We start from the raw sequence: 23,687 nt of genomic DNA, 5'->3' as shown, positions 1-23,687 counted from the left end.
ACTACTCAAAAAGTATAAAAGTGTTTTTCTTGAAGCTCGGTTAAAATGATAATTTATTTTGTGGTCTTGCGGCTCTAATGGAGGGTGGTTAATCTATTTTAACTTGAAGTATGACTGGGGTTTTTGGCTTGGTTGTATGTAGGTACTTTTTAAAGAAACACGCAATACATAGAATTTCTATAGTGAAAAGAGAGAAGCAATTCAGCAGCAGTAGAGAAATGGCGGAAGTCTTCGTTTGCTTTATTTTACTGTCGGTTAATTACTGTCAAAAATATTTTGCCTTTATTCTCTCATTCTCTTTATCCACTGGTATCGTTCGAAATATAAACGTCGTTTGGCTACAACAAAGTTTTGACTTAAATATTAATTAATATTGAAAGATTTCTTACTCCAATGAGAATTGAATAGGCAATTGGAAGGAGAAGTAAATGCAAATGAAGTTGGCAGCGATAGATTCTTTGGTACTTAGTTAGTGTTTGAAGGCGTCAAACTTTGCACATTTGAACCTGAGGCTCTTCGGTTTTAAGAACTCCAAAACTTTCCGTTAATTTCATTTTAAGAACTTGATCAATAAAATTAAATAAAAAATTTGTTTTCAAAATTTAGATTCCACAACTTCTTTCTCATTAAAATATCAATTGAATGATAGAAGTCAAAGTGTTAACTATTTTTTCAGTATTTTTACTGATAATCGGCCGCCAAAAAAATAAAATTTTCTCGAAAACAAAGCATGAAAATGGTTGTGGAATCTATTTGTCGGGAATAAGTTCCACAATTTTAAAATAAACTACTATTTGTTAAAGGACCCTTCTCATTTTAACATGCTGTTACTTTTATTTTCAAAAATTTTACTAATTTTTCTAATGTGGAACTTTGAGTGGAATGTATTCAAATTCCTCTGAAGATTCTTTAACTGTTAAACCTCAATTTGATAGTTCATATTTTTGACAATAAGACTTAATAGTTGTTGTCAAATTTCAACACAAACTAAACCTTCATAAACTCCTGTTTCGAAACTCCTTTAATTCAAAATATTATCAAAAATTTTACAATAATTACTCAAATGTGGAACATTGAATGGAACGTATTCAAATTCCTCTAAAGATTCTTTAACTTTTAAACCTCCATTTGATAGTTAATACTTTTAGCAACAAGACTTAAAAGTTGTTGTTAAATTTCAACGCAAACTAATCCTCAAAAAACTCCTGTTTCGAAACTCCTTCCACTTCCTAAGCAACAAACTTTCCAATCGTTTTCTTCAAAGAATTACCTTCTGACAGCAACAAAAAATAAACTTTTTCCAAAACCAACTGAACCATTTGATAGCTGCCGAAACTATTTCTATTGTTCAAACACCATCTTGTATCCTTACAGTGTGTGGTGTAGTTAAGAAAACATTATCGTCTATCAGATTAATCAATCAATAGTTACGTCAACTGGAAAAAAAGACTACTTTCCATTGTACATTTTTATACCAAAGACTATGTACCTATCACATTATGGTAAATTGATTTCTTCCTCCCAATACTTATCCATTAAATAAGGCAAGAAAATAATACCATATACAACATGGGTAGATAGATCTTGGAGAAAAGAAAAAAAAATAAGAGAGACAGAGAGAGTATTTGGAGTATTGGATAAGGTTGGTTGAATATCTATTTCTCAGATGAATGCGTGAATATTGGAAATCAACAAAAAAAAGTAATTCTTGTTTGTATGTGTTTTTTCTTCAATTTAATCCATTAAAAGGAATTGGTATTAATTTTAGAAATGCAAACATATCATCCATCATATGTCACCTTCCTTTTTCTAGGTGGAAAAACAGTATGAGTAGAGTATAGAAGTATATTAAGGACGAATTTGTTGATTTTTTTGTTCCTGTGTTTTCTTATGGTTGGTTGCTTAAGACAACATTAAAAGTAGATTTTTAAAAGGTTTTTAAATGTTTTTTGTGTTTACTTACACAAATAGAAAAGAAAAAAAAAACAGGATTCATTTAAATGTTGACAATTTTCGAAGAAATTAGGGCAAAAAGGACCTGGAAATAAAAGCTCTATTTTATTCATCATGATTATTCTTTTGTTTGTATTTGTTTGTTCACGAAACAGTTTTCGTTAATCATTAATATTAAGTTGTGTTTGGATGGAAAAATTGACTTTTCCACAACTTAGAAGTCAGAAAATACTTACTTTAATTTCTAAAATCAACAGACTTTTTTTTTTGAGGCTAAAAAATGTGACATTCTATAATGTTTCCGATTATGAAACACTATTTCACCTAAGCCTAGTACTGGTTTGGAAATTTAATATTCATCCAAAACCGCTTGCTTTAATTTTGAGCAATACATTCCACAGCTTCTTTTTTCAATTAATGAGCTTTGCTTGAAGAGTTTTAAATGTTCTTGAACTGCCTTGGGTCAGATTCAGTCATTTGATTTAATGAAAACAAAATATACCAGATATGTTTTATGTTGAACGCTTAAGACCTTGCCTTGCACTTTAGTTCGTTTTAGAATATTTGTAACATTCTAAAAAAACATTTTTTCTTACTAGTTCTAAATTCTGGCAGTTTGGCATAAGTTATTGTGGAATGCTTTTATTTTATTATTTTTAGAAAATGAAAAATCAGCTAAATTCTTAGTTTCAATACAAAAATAGAAATAAAACGGTTTCGTAGTAAGTTTAACTTTACATTCCACTATCCCTTTTTACGAATTTAATTTAGTTCTCAAATGAATGTGAGTTTTTTTTATGTGCCCTAAAGCAAATTTGCAGTACTTAGTCAAAACGAATGACGAATATTGAAACAAGATCGTTTCGGTAACAATCTAAAGCTTCTATTCGCAGTTTAATTTGTTCGTTTGACAATTTTAAAGTACTTTAAGTTGGTAATAATGCGTTCCACAATGGATATCTATCATTCTAAGACAAATTATTTTTCTACAATAAACTTCATTGGAGTCGAAAACCTAATAAAATTATTTATAAGCTTAATTTCCAAAAAAAATGACAAAACTATCTAAATCACGTAATGTGGAACCCATTGCTTTTATTTTTCTAAAGAATAAAAATGAAATTATTAAGCAAAATTCTTAGTAAGGCATTGTCCAGACACATTCCACAACACGTTCTAATTTATTAGACCAAAACCTTAGTTTGTGGATTTAAAAAAGAAATATATGTTTTGCTCCACAAAATGAATAGGCAGGAACGTAGATCTTTAAATTGAATTCATTCCACAAAATCATTAGTTGGGCCTAAAACAAGAGCCGTTTAAACTGAAATATTACGTTCCACATTTTTTTATAGTCATAAAATGAAATTTTACGTTCCACAATATTTTATAGTGCACAAAACCAGCATTGAAGTATGTGGATCTAATGAAAATTCAAGTCAATATGTAATGCTTTAATCTTGTCAAACAAAATAATTAAACTTGTGTTATTTTGTGGAGTGATTTTTCTCTAATGCGGTGAAGAAATGAGAAACACTACTCGAGCGATGGCTTTTAAGTGACTAATATGGATAATTTTTCGATGTTGACTCACTGTACTTTAATAAATTCACTGGTTTTTCCTGGTTTATTCACCAAATTTTGACAAAATTTCAAGTTAAGAGTGTATTATCTATCTATCCTTCCCCCCTTTTGCAACTAAATGGTGGTAAATCGTTCATCTTAAAAAAGCAAATCAAAATAAAATCCACTCAGCCGTCACATTGTCGTCTTGTTTCGATGTTCATGACAGTGATACTTCTTCATGCTCGTGACCAGATTCTCTATTATACTATCAACTTCTCACTCTCCTACTCTCTTATTTCATCTATTTATAAAATATAGAATAGAAGAGATGTGTGTACAAGAGGTCCTGACATATCAAAAACAGAGCAGCACATTGGGACAAAAATGTCAAAGCATGTTATGAATTTAAAAACATTTACTATACTACTCTACTACGTTCGCCCTCTGTCTTTATTTTTTTGCATCGAAAAAAAGCCTAATAAAGTCACTTTATCTCTTGTATCAGTTTTTCGTGAATGAAATTCGAAATTCGTATAAATCTCATCCTTTTTTTTTACTTGACTTGACTTCCTGCTTTAACGGTTTCCAGTTGTTTGGTTTTGCTTTTGCATTTTTGCCTATGGATTTTTATCTACTTTATTGTCTTCTTACTCAAAAATGTATCTAATTACAATTTTTTTTTTGTTTTGTTGGGAAATTAATTTCATTCTATTCTGTTGGGCAATCATCAATTGGAGAAGGAAATGCCTTTGGCAATAATACTGTTTTGACGTTGTTTTTTTGTGTGATTTTTTGAAGGATATAAAAGGACGTCTCCCTGTCGTCGTCAAGGATTAGGAATTTTATTTGGTTTTTGTTCTGTGTGTGTGTCTCCCCCAATTTTTGATACTCTTCAATTTAAGGCCATTGCAGTGTAATAAATAAAATTACATTGGGGTGGCTCTAAATTTGGTTTTTTTTATTTTAGTCCTTTGAAGCACTTTAGTGCACTTGTAAATTAATTTTACAACTCATACAGAAGTGAACCATTGTTGTGCTGTTAGCCACCATCCACCACAACATGAAATGTCTAGAAATTGCACAATAAACCTAATCTAATGTAGATGACGATGACGGTATCTCGTATATATGCGTCATGCTATAAAATTATATTATAAAACCATAATACCTTTCCACCTGGCATAGTGCCTATATATGAGTTTATATGTGTAGATCCTGTGTGCGAGTAAAAATCGTTGAAAATTTTATTTATGCGAAATTGTCGGCTTCAGTTTTAATGTTTGTGATTGTGCCGCCGCCCGCCATAGCTGCCTTCTATACTACTACTTTATGCGCAAATAGGTCGTTTGAGGGTTTTGATATTCTCTCTGGTTGTACCTTTAAAAAAAGTTGTTACCACATAAAATGATTCTTTTTTTTTGCAGTGGCATAAAGGTGGGATGCATTAAAAAAAAAAAACCAAACCACCGAATTGGATATAATAAACATAAAATTTAAGAGAATATAATTTTTGTGTTTTTAAGGGAGAAAAAAAATCCAAATGCAGAATTATAAATGTACGTAGGACTCGTATATTTCAAAAGATATGGTTATTTTGTATTAATGTGTGTCTGGTGGTGAGGTTTTACTTTTTTATTACTTTTTGAAACTCCAGAGTCAATGAAAGAATTTATGATCGCAGAAGAAGGAGGTGTGGACATTTTTTGTGTAGTAGCTAATCTTAAATTTTTCAGGAAGATTAAAAAAGCAACTGAGATTTTTGAATACATTTTTATATTTAACTTCATATCTTAATAACTTAATTTTATGAATTTTAAGGTCAGCTTTGTTTTAGATAAGAAGAATCCCATATCAATATGGATGAAATCACATTTGCAAAAATTAGACTTTCGGTGAGTTTAAATTTTAAGCTGTTAACCTTTCAAGCGCATTAAATCATTCGTTTTCGAAATGCGAAAAGTTGATTAGATCTAAAAGCTTTAATTTTGAACTCATTTGGCATATTTTAGGCATATTTAGAAGGTTTTCACTTTAAGCTGGTGATAGTCAACCAATAGGTCGAATTTTCAAAATAAAATAAAAATATTTTTACAACAGATCTTTTTGATTTCCAAAAAAAAAAAAAATTGAATAACAATTCAACTTTAATTACAAATACCAAAAAATAACAATAATTTTTAAAACGGTCACTAAAATTGCTTCAAACTTTGTTGCAAGAAATATATTCCTAATAGTCTCAGAATTGAAAACCGATTTATTTTATAATTTTTAAATATTCAAAAATTTTTTAAAAATGTAAATTGCATACTTCCGGGAGTTCAAATCGAAATATTTGTATTTTTATACCTATTTTAATGGACCAAGCCACTACTAATTATTAATTAATTGAATTTATTTGATTGGTGGTGCGCATTAGTTAAGTGAAAGAAAGATAAGCTAATACTGAAAATTAAAAAAAAAAATCATGTTTATTTTTAAAATTTCAGAAGCTTTTAGATGTTTTTAGAAAAATACTTTAAAAACCTAGTCTAAGTAAATTTTAAATATAAAAAATATATAAATATACTAACCTTTGTCAGTCTTGGTAAAAAATTTACGTTTTTAATATAAAGTCTACTTAAATATAATTTCTAACGCGAATTTTTACAAAATTCAGACGATTCTAGTGATTTTTTTTTTTTTTTTTTTTTTCAAAATAACGGAGACATGTCATTTAAATATCCATACGTAGGTATTTAATATTTAAGTTAATCAAAGGAAAACTCATATAATGAAAAACAAATGATTAAATAATTTAGATGACATGCATCTTAAAATACCGTAACCCTAAAAATTAGAATATTAATTAATACTTAATTTTAAACTAACAAAAATTATTTTTTTTTATAGAAAGGCTTAACTTTACCTAAAAACCTATTTCATTATTTTTAAGTGTCATCTTTTATATGGGAACAAATTTTGAACAACCCTGTTTAAATACCTTGGAAACCTTGAAGCCAAAAAAGTCTTAGAATGTTGACTTAGCTGTTATTATTAATTTTTAATTTCAAACATTTTAAAATGTTTGCAGCAGAAAATTGTCATTTTTTTCGTTTTTTTTACTTGTAACTTTTTTAATATTCAGAATATCGAAAAAGTGTCTTTAACATAAAAGACGCGAAATTTATTTGCCTACCTTTCTTTCGTAAACAACTTTTATGTAGGATAAATAGAAATCGAGATATTCAACAAAAACTAAAATCCGAAAAATCAGGGTAATGATATTCAGCCAATGCTCTATCGAATGAGCAAAAAAAATTTGGGGGTTTTACAAACTGCTGGGTCAAATTATAAATGCACTGGACTAATTATATTGTTCAACGATCATTTTCAAGCTTTTATATTGCTAAACGAAAAAGTAAGAAAGTTTGAACTTTTTTATAACGTTAAATTTAACAGAAAATTATTTTTTTGATCATTCAATTTGTATATCCCCTTAATGCCAGGATGAGTAATTTTGGTCAAAAAGCTTTATTTTCTCTCAAGGAACTAACATAAAACTTCAAATTTAAAATTTATCATGTACCTACTATTTTTAAGCCAGATACCTATGAAATTATTTTTTACGAATTTTCATATCTCTAGGAAAGCACCCTTTCACCCAAATTTGGCAGGACTATAATTGTCTGTAGCCACCGACAACTTATTTTCAATTGATTTTCTTATTCAACATTTATTCAAAAATTCTTTCACAACCAATATGGTCACAGTAACTTATTGATTTCTTCAGCATTTTAATATCAATTTACATGTCATTTGGAATTTCCACCTTACCTCAAAACCATGTCAATGTTCTTTCATTTCGTATTCCAATTTTCTTCTATCCTTTTTCGTATAGATCTTCTATTTAAAGAGCAATTAGATTGGTCTTTTTTATTTTTTACCAGATTTAGCCAAAAAAAAAAAAATAAGACTTAATTCTCACCCTTTATATTTTGAACACACATTTAAACCATATTAGCTGAAAAAAAGGTCACAAATAGACACATAAGAAGAGATTGGAAATGACGACGACAACGAAAGAAAATATAAAAATAAAATCCTAGCACGCCCTAAAGGTACAATGGCTAACCATATAAAAATGCACCTGCTGTACAAAATAGCTCCCAGGGTTAAACCCTTCAACATACAAAATCGCAACTCTACAAACGTTTATATGGAGAACCACGAGAATGTCTTTTCATCGTCGTCGTAGTCATCGTCTACCTTAGTTTCCTAGAATAGAATCACATTAGCCATATGACGTTAAGAACCACTTAACTTGTCTATATGAGCCTAATGATCTTTTCCGCCCAAATGTTTCCCATGTTGGTCGGTCGACATTGGCATTGGCATGTGAAATGAGCAAGAAAATATACACACAGCTACGACCAAATGACGACACACTGAAAATTGAAGAGTAAAATATAAAAAAAAAATAAAAAATAAAGGACAACCAACGACAACGAAAAACGATTCTTGAGAGTATTTTTCTAACCAAGTTAGTTGCAGCACACGAAAAACGGGGTATTGGTAAAGGCCCGAACCCAGACAGAAAGGATATTTTTTTTGTGTTTCATCCTACGACACATTTAATCGCTTTTGTTTCAATGGTTCTTCAAAGTTTTTTTTTGGGGGGGGCCAATATAATGTTGGAGTTAAGTTGTGCTATAAGGTAGAAGAAGGAATGAAGTGTTAAAAATGTATAAGGGTGAGGTGTAAAGTGAAGTTCTATAACGAAAATAAAGAGATACAAAGGACTTAAAATTAAGTTATTTTAGTTAACTTGTGCAAAAAAAAAAAGAAACTTTTTCTTTTTTTTTTCTTTCTTTTTGGACGACTTTTGGGAAATTAGAAAAAATAAAGACAGACTTAATTTAATTTGGAAATTCCATGTGGTTGGATTTAAGCTGGTTGGGATTATCTCTGGTTGATTGGGTTAAGTCAACAAGGGAGGGTTTTTTTTCTTTTTTATTAGTTTGTTTATTTTTGTTTTTAAGAGATTCAAGTAGAAAGAACTTTCTAGTTCAAAAAATAATGAAAAAGATGAAATTAAAGTTTGGTTCTTTTGAGTTTTTGGGAGGAGTCTGAAAAAATTAAGGAGATTTCTGCTTATCCCAGTAGAATTTAGAAAGTCAGTCATAATTATAAGGTTTTTATAGTCTATTGGGAGAATATTTATACAAAAGTCTTAAAAACCGCTGTTAGGATTGTTTCCTGATTTTTTAAATATAAAAAATAAGCCTATGTTCATTGCCAGACTTTATTGTATATCTCCAAAAAATTTCATCAAAATCAAATAAGTATTGTAGGCTACAAGCTGGAATGTATAGACAAAAACATTCATTTTTACAGTTTTTACAATGAAAACTTGAGTATTTTTTTTTTATAGTACAGGTAAAATAATACATAAAATCAATAAATAAAAAAAAATTGTTACACTCAGGTAAAATATATCCGAAACCCTTGTGAAAAACATGCTACACTGATGAAATTCGGGATGAAGGTTTTAGATAAAGCAGGGATAAAGGATTGGGTGTTTTTTTTTTATGGGTTGAGTTATGTATGCGAAAGGTATCATAACAGCTGACTTACATTTTATAAATTTTTAAAATTTGGTGTAAAAGTTTTGTTTGGTATAAGAATTAAGAATTTTTAAAGTGAATCTTGAATGAAAGGGTGTTTTTTTTTTTCAGAAATGATGAAATTCGGAATTAGTACCACAAAAACTGGGAAAAATTTCTTACACCAATGAAATTTGATAAAAATGTTTCATTTATAACAGAAACCAAGAACCCAAACAGTCTATACAAATATTTTAGGTGAAAGGTGTTTTTTTTTTTGGGAAATAGGGAAAATCCCTTACGAAATTCATTAAATGTGTTCGCTTTCAAATGGGAATTACGAATAAAAGAAATTTTTAAATTTTTTTAGTGTGAAAGGGTGCTTTTTTTAGAGGTAGAGAAAATATATGTATATTTGAAAAAGTGTGTCATACTAGAGTAATATTAGTAGAACCCTATTGAAATTCAGTAATTAGGTTACTTTTAAGATTCGAAACAAGAATCTAAAGTGTCTATTAAAATATCATGGTTAAAAGGGTGTTTTTTTTTTTAGTGAAAACTAAAATGATTGGTCACCCTAATGAAATTTGGTAAGAACATTGACTTTGGGATAGAAAGCAAGAATAACGAGTTTTCATAAAAAAATTTAGGTAAACGGGTGTTTTTTTTTTCGAAGAGACAGTAAAATCTGTAATTGATCCCAAAAAGCCAATATGATTCGAGTAAAACGTCTAAGAACTCAAGTATAAACGTTTAATTTGTCATTAAACTAAAAATAAAATGAATTAGGAAAGTCAGTCATAAATATAAGGTTTTTTAAGTATCTTAAAAGTAAATTTATACATTTTGAACAAAAGTTCTAAAAACTGCTATTTAGGATGATATACTGATTATTTAAATTTAAAAAATAAGCCTATGTTTATCGCCACATTTTTACGTATGTCTTCAAGAAATTTCATTAAAATCAAATAAGTATTCTAGGCTTTATGCAGGAACGTACAGACAAAAACATTAATTTTTACAATTTTTAAAATGAAAAAATGATATATATTTCCATGAGAGCTAAAACCTCCTTAATTATGTGATTGTATGTACCTTATCCTTATTTTCTTGCATTTTGATATAAAAACAAAATTTTTCTATTTTTTTGTTTATTGATTTTAAATTTAAAAAAAATATAAATGTTAAACAAAAAACAATGAAAAAATACTATACTCGTGTACGTAAACTAATGTATGCTTATGTGTGTGTGTATTTGTATTATTTAGCACAATTAAATATAATTGCAACAACAATTAATAGTATCTTATATCTGTGTCTCTTTTTTTTCTTTTTTATTTTCATCTCTTTCTATCTTCGCTTCTATAATAAAACAAAAAAAAAAATCTGTGTGTGTGTTGTAATATGGTCCTGTTCAACGAAATCGATTTACTTCCTGTCCACCTGATCTACATTTTTGGCAACAACACAAAAATAAAAAACACACACATATCTTCCATCTACTTTCTACTCTACGGAATGTAAATCACATCAACATCAACAAAAAACAACAACAACAACAACTCGTAATGACAACACGAACATCATCATCGATGTTGTATTTTGCTGCTGTCCGATGTCATCGTCATCGTCACTATCATCACTTAACTGGCTTTGGATGTGGAAACACACGTAAAACCCCTTCAATCTCTCCTGTGGGATTTAATACAACAACTCTACTACTATATTGCCCCATCAAAAAACCCCAACCAATTTTGTTGGTCAATTCAATTCAATTGAATGGGGATACTATACAACTGGATGTTGTATCATTGGATGATGCCCCGTAACATACGCAAATGGTACAACTACGACATCTAATAAAAAAAACAAAAACCCTGTCACCACATTGTCCTTTCTACAACAATAACAACAACATAACATACAACAACAACAACGAAAAAAACATTAAAAACAATCGACAAAATTGCAATTTTGCAATGATGCTTCGTATGGATTTTGTTGTTGTTCGTTTCAATGTTATTGATGATGGTGATGGTGGTGGCGGTATATCGTCGTCTCGTCCTTTTTTACATTCGCTCGGTTCTACAACTTCAACATCATTCTCATGGACATGGAATTGGCGTACAACAATTGGATGACAATATGCAGATCGTAAACTGTTTGTTGGTATGCTAAGTAAGCAGCAAACGGAAGAGGATGTAAGACAATTGTTTAATGCGTTTGGGACAATTGAAGAGTGCACCATACTACGTGGACCGGACGGCGCCAGCAAGGGTGAGTTTTTTTTTTTATTAACAACAATTTTACCAAACAAAAATATATGTTATTCTATACATTATGCAAAAATCTTATGAAAAAAATTAGGTAACAAATAAAAAAAAAATTTATGGCGTATGAGTAACCGTTTTTATTATTTTTAATTTTGTTTTTATTTTTTTTTTTTTATTTTATTTTTTTATTTTATGTTTTTGTTAATTCTCAAATATATAAAAATTATTCACCAACAAATTTAAAAAAAAACATAATATTTATTTTTTTTTTATTTTTTTTTATTTTATTTTTTTTTTATTTTAAGTTGTTGCTAAGACTCAAATATATAAAAATTATTCACCAACAAATTAAAAAAAAAAAAAATAATAAAAAAAATTTATGGCGTATGAGTGATAATTTTAATATAAATTTTTTAATTTTGTTTTTATTTTGTTTTTTTTTTTTTTATTTTATTTTTTTATTTTATGTTTTTGTTAAGTCTCAAGTATATAAAAACTATTCAGTAACAAATTAAAAAAAAATAATACAACAAAATGTATGGAGTAGGTAACCTTTTTATTTTTGTTAATTTTTGTTTTTATTTTTTTTTATTTTATTTTTTTTTTTTTTTTTGTTTTATGTTGTTGTTAAGACTGAAATATATAAAAATTATTCACCAACAAACTAAAAAAAAAATAACAAAAAAAAATGTATGGCGTATGAGTGACCTTTTTCATTATTTTTAATTTTGTTTTCATTTTTATTTATTTTATTTTGTGTTTTTGTTAATTCTCAAATGTATTCACTAACAAATTATAAAAAATGAAAAAAATGTACGGCGTATGAGTATTTTTTTTTTAGTTTTTTTTGTTATAAGTTTTTTCTTCTGTTATTTTTTTATGTTTTTGTTAATTGTCAAATATATCAAAATTATTCACCTTATAGATCAAAAAGATAAATTAAAAAAAACGTATGGCGTATGAGTAACCTTTTTACAGTTTTTTTTTTTTTGAATTTTGTTTTCTTTCTTTAATTCAATTATTTTTTACCTTTTTAAAACTATTTCATACATAAAATATATCCTTCTCATTTATGTATATTCAAAAAATAGAGAAGCGCTTGGCAATTTTTTTTTTTTTATTTTTTATAGATGTTTTTTTATTTATTTAATTTTATATTCTAAAAAATAACAATTAATTCACTTTGCAAATTCTTCGTACCTATCAAAGTATTGAAAAATAAAAAAAAAAAACAATGGATCGCATGGCGTATACGTAACATTTTTTAGTTGTATATTTATTTGATTTTTCTTTTATTTAAACGAAATTGAAATAAAATTAAAAGTTTTACGAGGTCATAAATACTTAAACTCCATTCCTAGACCTCCAACCCTTTTCAAAAAGAGATTTTAAAATATTTAATCTAAAAACCCTTAATGCTTGTTATGTGCTAATTTTTCAACACATATTTTATGCTTGAAAATTTCTTCTATTTTCAATTAACGTTAAAGAAACTGAAACCCCTTTAAATTATACCGAAAATTCCTACAAATAGAACAAAAAAATATTGTATAGTTTTCAATGTTATGGTTGGTGACACTTCCACAAAAACACACCCTTTTTTTCACTCTCATTTCAACACAAGACAAATTCCATGGCATACCGTTGTTGTTGTTGTTGTGGGGGAGAATTGTTTTACCCTTACAAAAATATTTTTTGATATAAAACAGAAAAGGGGTGTTGTTTCAAATTACTATACGACAGAAAATAAAAAAAAAAAAAAAAAACTGTCCATTGAAATGTGAGAGGAGGCTTTTCACAAAAGTACCGCGAACATTTTAAATATACCTACTCGTATATATATTTTATATGCAACTTAACCCCACTGTTGTAGTAATATGCTGTGCTGTGTGAAAATGTTGCGGGTTTAAATTGGAGCTTTATGAACGTTACTATACGTCCCTTTAGGCTTAATTACTTTTCAGTTTTTAAATGTTTCTTTATGAGGGGAAGAGAGGTTTTTTTTTAAATAATAAAATAGGAAAATGATATGGGGACATTAATAAATAATAATTTGCCTTTCAAGTTAATTAAAAAAAAAGTGTTTTTTTTTTATTTTTTTCAATTTAAGTTTTTTCGTGTGAATAAAAAGGAATGAAATTATAGAGCTAAGTATTTTTTTTTTTTTTTTTTCAAAAAAGTTTGTGGTAGTTTTGTGAATAATGTTAAATTAGGAACTGTTTGAAGGGTTTATGAAAATTGGGTCATGTGGTTATCAAATAACAAATTGAGAAGAAAAAGTTGTGCTACGAAATTTGGTATATTGCTTTTAGGAAAATTTTATAAAAATGTCTATATAAAGTTTAAAAAAAAATATCAACGAAGCTTTAAAGAAACTTTAAGGAAGCTTTGTCTTCTGAAAGATAGGTTAGAAATAGTATTTTGTTTACTCAGATATTTTTGTTCTCTCACAGCATTTCAACTACTCATCATCATTTAGCAAAAGGGTATCGTTAAAAGCATCGTGCTTATCCGCTGGTTATAAGCCTTTTCAAACCTTTACAATTAAAAAAGAAAATATAGTCTTAATACTTCTACCTATAACAAACAAAATATGAACATTTCAGTTGAGTACGAGTACTTTCTGAGATCATGTAGAACAAACCATATAAAAAACCATATTTTAACGTTTTACATGGTTTTCTACAATTTTTTCTTCTAAAAAAACAGTTTAGTACCTACAAGCATTAAGGACATTAATTATTGTGACTACAAAAAAATTTGAAAGCGGCATTGAAGAAAAGTTTAATGAAAAAATGAATTTCTCCTGAAAGCTCGATTTAGGAAGAAAAAAATAAATTAAAACTTTTTGTTACCTGATGTTACAATCATGATAGTCTTCACTGTTTCAAAAAACAACAACGAAAAAAAACCCTCGCACAAATAAAAGATTTGACAGTTGGTGTAAGTTTTTTTTTTTGTTCCCAAAAAAAATAAAATGCACGACTGGGGCCGCACGTACTTGCTCTTGCAGTTCAAAGCACTTTTATGTTAGCTTACTTGTAGGTTATTAGAGCTGCCTCTATATACATTTTTAAGAAATTTGTTTGATGTAGGGGAAGAGCCGGCTTGGAGGCCAAATGTTAGTTAAATAAAATTTTTTTTTATTTGACTTGACTTTTTTGAGAAAAACTAAAAACGCAGTTTTACTGCAATTACTTTGAATATAACGTATGCAAAATTTTATCAAAATTCTTAGAGCCATTTTTGAGAAAATTGCAATAACTCCATAATAATGTACGGGAAGAGCCGACATCCGCGATTTAAAAAAATATAAAGACCATATTTCCACTATCCGTATTTTTTGAGAAAAACTAAAAACGCAGTTATGTTAGAACTATATACAGCATTACGTGTGCTAAATTTAATCGAAATCGTTAGAGCCGTTTTCGATAAAATTGCAATAACTCGAAAATTTTGTATGGGAGGTATACGTTCTAAGCGAGATATTAAAAAACAAAAAAAAACCAACCTTGGAAATTACGAAAAAAACATCCATACCAAATTTCAAGAAAATCCGTCCACTCGTTTAGGCTGTAGCTACTTGTACAGATGGACGCACGGACGCACCGACGCACCGACGCACCGACGCACCGACGCACAGACCGACGGACGTCATGACGAAACCCACTTTTTTGGGCTTCTCCATCATCGTAATGTTAGTTTTGATTAAAACCTCGAATTTTTTTTTTTACACGAAACCAATACTTGCCCTATTGAGCAAGTAAAAAGTTTTACCCTAAAAAATATAACCTTCCTGTTTATTTTCATAGATTTAATTTTTCCCCCCATTCTAACTTATCCAACCTGCGATGTCCTTTCATTCACAGACTGCTGTAACAGCATAAAAACGAAAAACAAAACAAAATGCTGATGTCCCAACATCATAGTCAAAACAAAGACATACCAAGCAGCAAAAAAAATATAATTTTAGCTTTCTTAAGTGGTTTTTGGACATTCTGATGGACATTTTCATTTCAGGATGTAACTCCCTATACAATATTTTCTTTTTTCTACTTCTGTGGTGTTTTTTTTTTCTTTCTTTTATATTTTTATATAAATGTATTTTTAGTTAACTTTCACCCACAGGTAAATCCTTGGGTCCAAACAACATCATAATAAAGTTAAAATGTGTATACAAAAATGTATATGACTTTTTCATATATCCTTGTATAATAATGTCTGCTGTTGCGAGTCGCACAAAAACACAGCGGGAAGGATTTTAATTTAACTTTTACTAAAGACAAAAAAAAAATTATATTTCATTTTGAGGTTAACATGAAAAAATATCGTTCGTCCTTTTTTTTTTTTTTTAATTTCTCCACATGAAAGTGTAGTGTGCATGTAAGTGACATGAAAAGGTGAATATTAAATTGTTTACGAAAGAATATTGGTATGTTTCTAAATTGATTTCGTGACATAAACAATCATAAATGAACAAATTTGTTTAAATTGAGATAACCCATCATCATCATAGATGGAAGGATACAGAAAATAGTAGTTGTGATTATTTTTTTTGTATAGTTGAAGTATGTCCTTACCACCCTCCTTCCATACATAATTTCAAAAGTGTCATTCAAAGTGTCAACGATGTAAAGAGTAACAACACAAGAAAAAAAAACAAGAGAAAAACTATAAATGTAATGAAACAACAAATTAAAAAAAAGGATACAAAACCAAAAGGAAGAAAAAGAAATAAAAAATTGAAAAAAAATCCCTAGATTGACAGGGGAGCTATTAAAATGGCTCAGACATATACACAGTAGGAGGCTTGACAGAATCCTTTATTTTTTTTTTTTTTTTTTGTTCTGTGCAAAGGATTAATGAAAGTGTCACTTGGGTATTTCAGCAAGCGCATATTGCTGCATAAAATAAAATTCCCCAATGAGTTTGGTTTTGATAGAACAAAGTTTCTCTGTTGTGTGTGTTCTGCAATATTCTATATAAAACAACAACATCTTTTCCGCCACATCACACGTTTATTAATTTTAATTAATTTAAAAGCTTTTGAAGTGAAATGCACTTGGGAGATTGGAAGAAGATTGAATTTAAGCATTAAATAGTTTGGAGATTTTTTTTTTTTCTATTTCGATGGGATTTATATTGCATCTTTGTAATTTTGAGATTTTCTAATGGAAAAAAATTACTTAAGAGTAATTTGTATGAAAATTTTGGTAAATGAAATCAGACTGCAATCGAGCTGATTTTTGTAAATTAATTGAATTTTATGTGTTAAATTAACTAATCACTGCACAGCTAAGCACAAGTCATCATGGAAAAATGATTTCTTCCATAAAAAGGAACTTTCAGAAAAAAAAATAAAAAGTAAAAATAAAAAATTTATATGTACCTATAGGTTATATACAAATTTTCTAAAATTTTTCAAAAAAAAAAGTTGGTATGCCATTAAAAAAAAATAATAAGTTAACCCTTAAAAACAAAGTTTTCAAATAATTCATCAACCTGTTTTCAAAAAAAATTGATTTTTCAAAAAAAAATTTTAATATTTAAAAATCCAAAAATGTTTTTTTTTTTGAAAATTATGTAAAATTTTAATATTTCGGCTACTACAACGCTTTTGTTCAAAAATTTTCGTTGAAATCGTATTAGTCGTACACGAAAAATTCTGAAATTAAAAAAACGGTCCTATGGCAGGTATCTACCGTTTATAACGATTCAAAAAATATTTTTTTATTTCAAAAATTGAGTATTATTTTTATAACATTACACACAAAATAGAAACTGTAATGTTTGCAGTTCCATTTTTAAAGGCATAGTTCGGTAGCAGAAAACTTATGATGGTAATGAGAATTATTTCTCTCATTTTGATTCCTTGTAGGGGAGAAGGGGTACATTTGACACTTAGTTTTTAAAGGTCTGTATTTTCGACCGGGACCGGGGCACATTTGACTTTAAAAGGGGTACATTTGACAATGGTGGATTAAACCCCACATTGTGTGAAAAATATTTTTGGTTTAAAACAATCTACTAAACAATATAACGAAAAAAAAATTTAAAAATTTATTTTCTAAAAAGAAGAAGAAAAAACAAAAAACCATAAAATATTTCAAAAAATCTCTTCATTTAAATCTTAATCAAAATTAATCGACGTCGATTTATTTTTAAATAATTTATTTAATATATAATTCCCCAAAATCAACGTAAAACTGGGCCCACATTGCAAAAGTCAAAGGTGCCCCGAAGGATCAATAACTAATACTATTTTTTTACAAAGCTGGTTTTAATTTACTTAATTTTAAGCTTAGTGCTATCAAAATATTGATTCACCATTAAAACAAACTGTTTTATAGATCAGAAATACAGAAAACACGTGGTACTCCGCGAAAAGTTAATGAAAGACTTCGAAATTTCGCAAAATTTCTTTAAATCAAACTAAGTTTCTTTCTTCATCCAAACTATTGTTAATTAAGGGCACGATCATACCGAAAAACGCAAAGTCAAATGTGCCCCGGTGTCAAATGTACCCCCGCTTACCTTAGACAATTAAACCGTTCATATTTTGATAGTACAAAACACCTGCTCGGAATTAATAGCTGTTTTGAAATTTTAATATTCAAGTGTAAGTCTTAACCATTTCCGACATTTTTTTTTTTAAGTTTGCATTTTGTTTCAAGCAACTATAAAAATTAAATTAAAAAAAAAAAACTCAATTTTCATAAAATAACATTACAAGTTTACCATCAAAGTCCACTCAACCTTTAACATAATGTCTGCTTTTTTTTTCTCTCATTCTTCATACATATAGCCTCTTTTGTTTTCCACATAAAACTTCCATATCACATACATATAAACGCCAAATAGCTTTTTTTTTACGACTTACAATAAAAAATAAAACGTCTATAAGATTGTGCATTTTTACCATCATACTTCTAATGGCAAATATACATACCTACATATTTTTACTATATCCTTGGTTTGCACAAAATGCATTAACTCCTGTGGCTTATGCCATAAAAAATGCCTTCAATCAAAAAACCTTTTATGTACATTTATTACACAAAGGACACCATCTAATTTTATTTTTTCTCTTTTCTTATGTGATTTGGGATTTTTTTTTTGTTTTCGTCCTTTGCAATCCTTGTGCATCCTCTTGCACATCACATAAAAAAAACTTATCCATCATCTTTTTTTGCATATACCTATAAAATGAAATTACATTCAAATATCCTTGTTCCAGGATGTCAGTTACCTTAAATTTTTTCTTTTACCAGAAAAAAAAATCAAAAAAATCCTTTTTTCTGTGTAGGTTAAAGGATACTTAAAATTAACTCTTCAAAATCCATAACTAACACTCTTCAAAATGAACACCCCTCATCCCCCTTTTTCAGTCTTAAAGAAAAGCACTTTTATACTAATCGTAAAAATAAATCTGAAACTATATCCATATTACCGCTGTGGTAAGTCATTAAAAACAACAGTTGTACGGTGGCGTATATTCAAGGATATTCCGATTCCCCCACAACAACAACAACATGCTATGTGATATTATCATCATCAGCACCCACACCGTTTTCATACAAATCCAGCAAAAGAAGGACCAAAAAGGAAGAAGGAAGAATTCAATTACGAAAAACTTTTACTTATATTATCTCCCCCCCCCCCCCCTTTTTTTAGCTAGGTACCTTAAAGAAAAAGAGGTTAGACACAAAAACAGCGGCGCGTTAAGATATAATCCTTGCCAATGGAATTAATACAATAAAGCTCCCCTCCCAATCTTCTCTTGGCAAACTGTCTCTAGTAACCAAAACCAACATCCTTTTTATGAAGGTCACCGTCAGGTCACAGTAATTTACACAAAAAAAAATATGAGACAGGAGGAGAAAGAGAGTTAAGAAATAACGGAAGTTGATTGTAACCACAATGGCGCGCGGCGCCACACCTTAGCCTTCAATGACTGCCACTAAAGGAAATATTTAAGGATATTCCTATACCTATTTTTTTTTTTTTCTAACTTTATTTTTATGTATTTTGTTGCTCCCCTTTTTCCCTTTGTTGTGTTAAAATTTATAAAAAAAAAGAGTTTTTTATTTGTATTTGTGTGTGACACGAACTATCTCATTACTGTCTCATAATTTAGGTGTGAAACCGACCAACCAAAAAAGGACGAACCTGCAATACAAAATAAAAAGTAAAAAAAAAAATATCCTTTACAAAGGTAAAATCCAATAAAAGTGTCTTGGTGTAGAAAATTTATTCCACACAAAATCGAAATACCTTTAAGAAAAAAAAAAAAATAAAAAATTAAGGGTAAAGTCGATCGTCGTCGTCGTCGTTAGAAAATGAACTTCAAAGAGTAAATTATATCCTTCGTAATTTTTTTCTTTTTTTTTCAAAGTTTTTAACTTTGACATGGGTTCTTGATGGGGCTCCACAAGTTGCTTCTGGCACTGTTTCAAAATTAATTAGACATTTGAGAGTAAGATATAGAAGAAGAGAGGAGAGAAGGACGACAAGAAAATGTGCAGCTAGTTACCAGCACGAAAAAAAAGTCTAATTAAATTTACTGTCACCAAGGACCTTTTTTTCCTAGAAGGATTCCATTTCAAATTCACGATACGGACACGAGACTAGATAGGATTCAATCCTTTTTCAATAGAATTAAAAACTGGCTAATTGTTGACTTTTCATGTCACATTTTAATCGGATATCGCCTAAGAATATGCAACAAAAAAATTAAATATCCTTAAAAAAATTGTATTTAAATTCAGGATAATTGAATACGTAACCAATGATTACGCATCAAAAAGGGAATCATTAAAAAGGATTTTTATTTATTTTTTTTATTTTATTTTTGTACTGTTATCCCAAAAAAAAACCCATATAGATATGCAACAAAAATAACAATATTTCGATAATTTTATATATGTATAAGGTATTATCTCTTTTTGTTATTTTAATTAAATGCGGAACTGCCTATAGCGATTAAAATTGATCAAAAAAAAAGTAGGGTTCCAGTAATTGTTAATGACGCATAATAAATGAGGAAGTAGAAAACTGATAAATAAAAAATAAATATGCATAAAAAATACAAAAAATAAAATAAAATAAAAAACACAATCACAAGGAAATGAGGAAAATAATTAAAGGCCCCGATATCGCGCTTATTTTTGATGTGGATACAAGTCTCCTTTTTTTTTTTATTTTAATCGGATTTTTAATGGTTCGTTTGTTAAAATAGAAACAATTTCTATAGAAATGGTGAGAGTATAGGCCACCTGTCCTATGAAGTTACTTTTGTAGCTACTAACTAATTTTTTTTTATATCTAATTATGTTAATTCAGATTTAATTATTTAAAATCAATGCATGCATGAAAATTGTAGGAAATACATAAAAAAAATTAAATAAAATTATATAAAAAAAAAAAATGAGAAATAATAAATGTTAAATACCTTAAGCCGGTAATGGAAATATTTTATGTGAAAAATTGAAAATAAAATTTTCAGTTTATAAGTAGTGTTATTAAAAAGTAATAATAATATTAAAAATACAATATGTATTGTGTAGGTATTGGGTTGCCACGGGTCAGTGAATATCCTTTTTTTTGGGATGCAGTGTAATTATAGATTCTCTGTGAGAAGGGCTAACATATATAGGAATTAACATCTGCTTATTAGTTAATTCATTTGAATTAAAAACCCTTTTTTTATAATTATCTTTTATTCTGACTTTAAGCTTTGGGGTAGGCATAAAATAGGGAATGAATAGAAAATAATAGCCTGCATTTTTTTTTTTAAGGCAGTCCGTCGAATTTTTGTAAGCTGTGCTACCTTTAAAATACTCTTTTTAGACCAGTTTATACCAATTAAATACTCGTACTTTATTTTACCAATCCGACATTTATTTAAAAAAATTATAACTTACTTGTTTTTCATTAACGTTTTTCAAATAGTTAACTAAGTGAAAGTAAAAAAGGTAAGGACTGGATAATTGGTATAAGCGTTAAACAATTTATACATTCCAAAAAGTGTTGGTATTTCTTTTCATTATACCAGTTTAAATAAAGTGTCCAATATTTGCATTATACCAGTTTATACCAATTGGTAAATTTTGAAAAAAGCGATTGATGAACAACATACGTATATTAATTCATTTCCACATATCAAGCAATCAGAAAGTTTGAAAACTAAAAAGCACTTTTTACAATGGCAGTTTTATACCAATAAACTGACGAATAGGAACATACCAGAAGAAGGTGAATTTTTCAATTTTAAAGATTTTATTTTCATAATATATATTGCAATAACTATTAAAATATACAATTTTTCCTAAATTATACCAGTTTATACCAATCATACAATTTCATAAATTCATAATTTTTGAACAGTTTGAGTGTAAATTTACAAGCAATATCAAAAAGTTACATTTAATGCTTATTGTTTATACCAATCATTAGACCAGAAATAATTTCAGAGTTTCTCTAGGAACCATCATTAAGCCATTCATTTTCCAGCTAACGATTTTTAACAAGATTAAGTTTTATGGAGACAAACGTTTATTTTTTTTAATTTTTGAAATCAGATTTCTGCCAGGCTTTTCCTCAAAACTGTTTGTGTTTTCGACATGCATATCCATCTTTTAATGAAGTTATCCTTCCAAATTGAGCTACTGCCAAGCTGACTTTAACAGAATTTTCCACACACAAAAACAGTCATATTTCAACATGAAAAACGCTGTTAATTAAAAAATAATGTTTAATGAGCATCAGATTTTTGCTGTGTCTACATATCCAACACAGTTACAGTTATAATATCCTTCTGCCTGTCCTGCAACGATGCGTTTTTATTATCATTTCATAAAATTGCAGTCTTCCTATATTTTTTCTGATTTTTTATGCAATTTTTATACTTTAAAAAGCAAACAAGTCCCCTTTTCTGTGTGATGGGCTGCTGCTGCTGTTGCTGATGTAATAACAACACACCAACAACAACAAACCACTTTCAATTAAACTGTTAAAAATCATTTAACTATATGAAGCCATTAAAAATAATATTATTACGTATTACTTGATTTTCTCCCTGATGGCCTTTTTCGTATATAAGCCTTACGAATATACTCAGACCCTCCTCTTCTGGTCAAATGCAGAACATTTTCATATCGAAGGAATATTCTTGATTAACAGTTAATGATTAAATGTTAAAGTGTGTCCCAGGATCTCTTTAGCCAGGATTTTTTTTTATCTCAATATTTATCAGATATTAACATTTTACGAGCCTTTTACGTAGGTCATCAATAAAGTAAAATCAGGGAAAAAAAATTAAAAAAACAAAAAAAAACAAACATTCACAAGGATATTTAAGGACATTTTCATTTAATCTGCTGCTGGCCAGGCCATCATCCATATTCCAACTTTTTTACTAAAAGAGAATCTGTTCAGATGAGATGAAGGGCAACGAGGGAGAGGAGAACAGAGATGATAAACCAAAGTGGACACAGGGAAAATTGAATTTTTCATCGGTCCAAGGATGCGCCTAACATCATAAAGTTTAATTGAACAGAACTGTTTTTATATACTATGATGATGGCAGTGGCGTGTACTATGACATAGATCGAAAGAGAGAGAGAGAGAGAAGGAGGATTGTTGTATAATCCCAGGACGAGAGTGAAAAATCTAATTAAAAATCGATGTTATGTGATTTGTGATTCTTCTCTCACTCTCTTTAACCTCATCCCTCTCATCTCTCAAACTAAATGTCCCTTTTTCTTTCCACTTGACCAATAGCAAATGGCCCGCAGGACATGCAATTTGATCAGTTTTTGATGGAAATTTTGAGGATAATTTCGTATTCAAGTCCTGGGATGCGAGGATGTTTTCTCTCAAATATCTATATCGTATATTTATATATGTATGAGTATATATGTGAAATAATATATATATATATAAATGCAATGTGGAATTGCAATGTGACGTGTCGTGTGTCCTGTCCTCTAGGGAGGATATAAACCGAAAATAGAGAGATCTATCTCCGGCATCACAAACGTGAGTGTCATTTCAACAACAAATCAACAAACCGTATCCTGGATGATGGTCGCGTTGCTGTCCTGTATCCTACTTCTCTGTTGCTGATGAGCAGAAAGGCAGAAAGGTGGCTGGCTTTAGGATGATGATTTATATACAATTTACCCGGGTGGACACTTTGTGTGTGACACATCAACTCTTGCTTTTACCTCTGCCTTTACCTATATAACAGAACACACATTTTAGGTTAGGTTTTGGAAGTTTTTGGGGATCTGGTGATGCGAATTTAGTAGTC

General features: G+C 28.8%; 1 protein-coding gene across 11 annotated transcripts in view; it reads left to right on the top strand.

Annotated features, from left to right (window-relative positions):
* The window catches only part of LOC129918266 (CUGBP Elav-like family member 4), a 993,834-nt gene that overhangs the window by 863,597 nt on the left and 106,550 nt on the right, over positions 1-23,687 (top strand). For all 11 annotated transcript variants that reach the window (XM_055998713.1, XM_055998708.1, XM_055998710.1 and 8 more), the window contains one exon: positions 11,253-11,378. In XM_055998713.1, coding sequence (XP_055854688.1) covers positions 11,253-11,378 — 126 coding nt within the window. The remainder of the gene's footprint in view (positions 1-11,252; positions 11,379-23,687) is intronic.

The sequence above is a fragment of the Episyrphus balteatus genome, chromosome 4 (assembly GCF_945859705.1).
Source record: "Episyrphus balteatus chromosome 4, idEpiBalt1.1, whole genome shotgun sequence".
NCBI lineage: Eukaryota > Metazoa > Arthropoda > Insecta > Diptera > Syrphidae > Episyrphus > Episyrphus balteatus.
The sequence above is the reverse complement of the archived record's forward strand: the minus strand, read 5'-3'. Positions and strand labels throughout refer to the sequence as shown.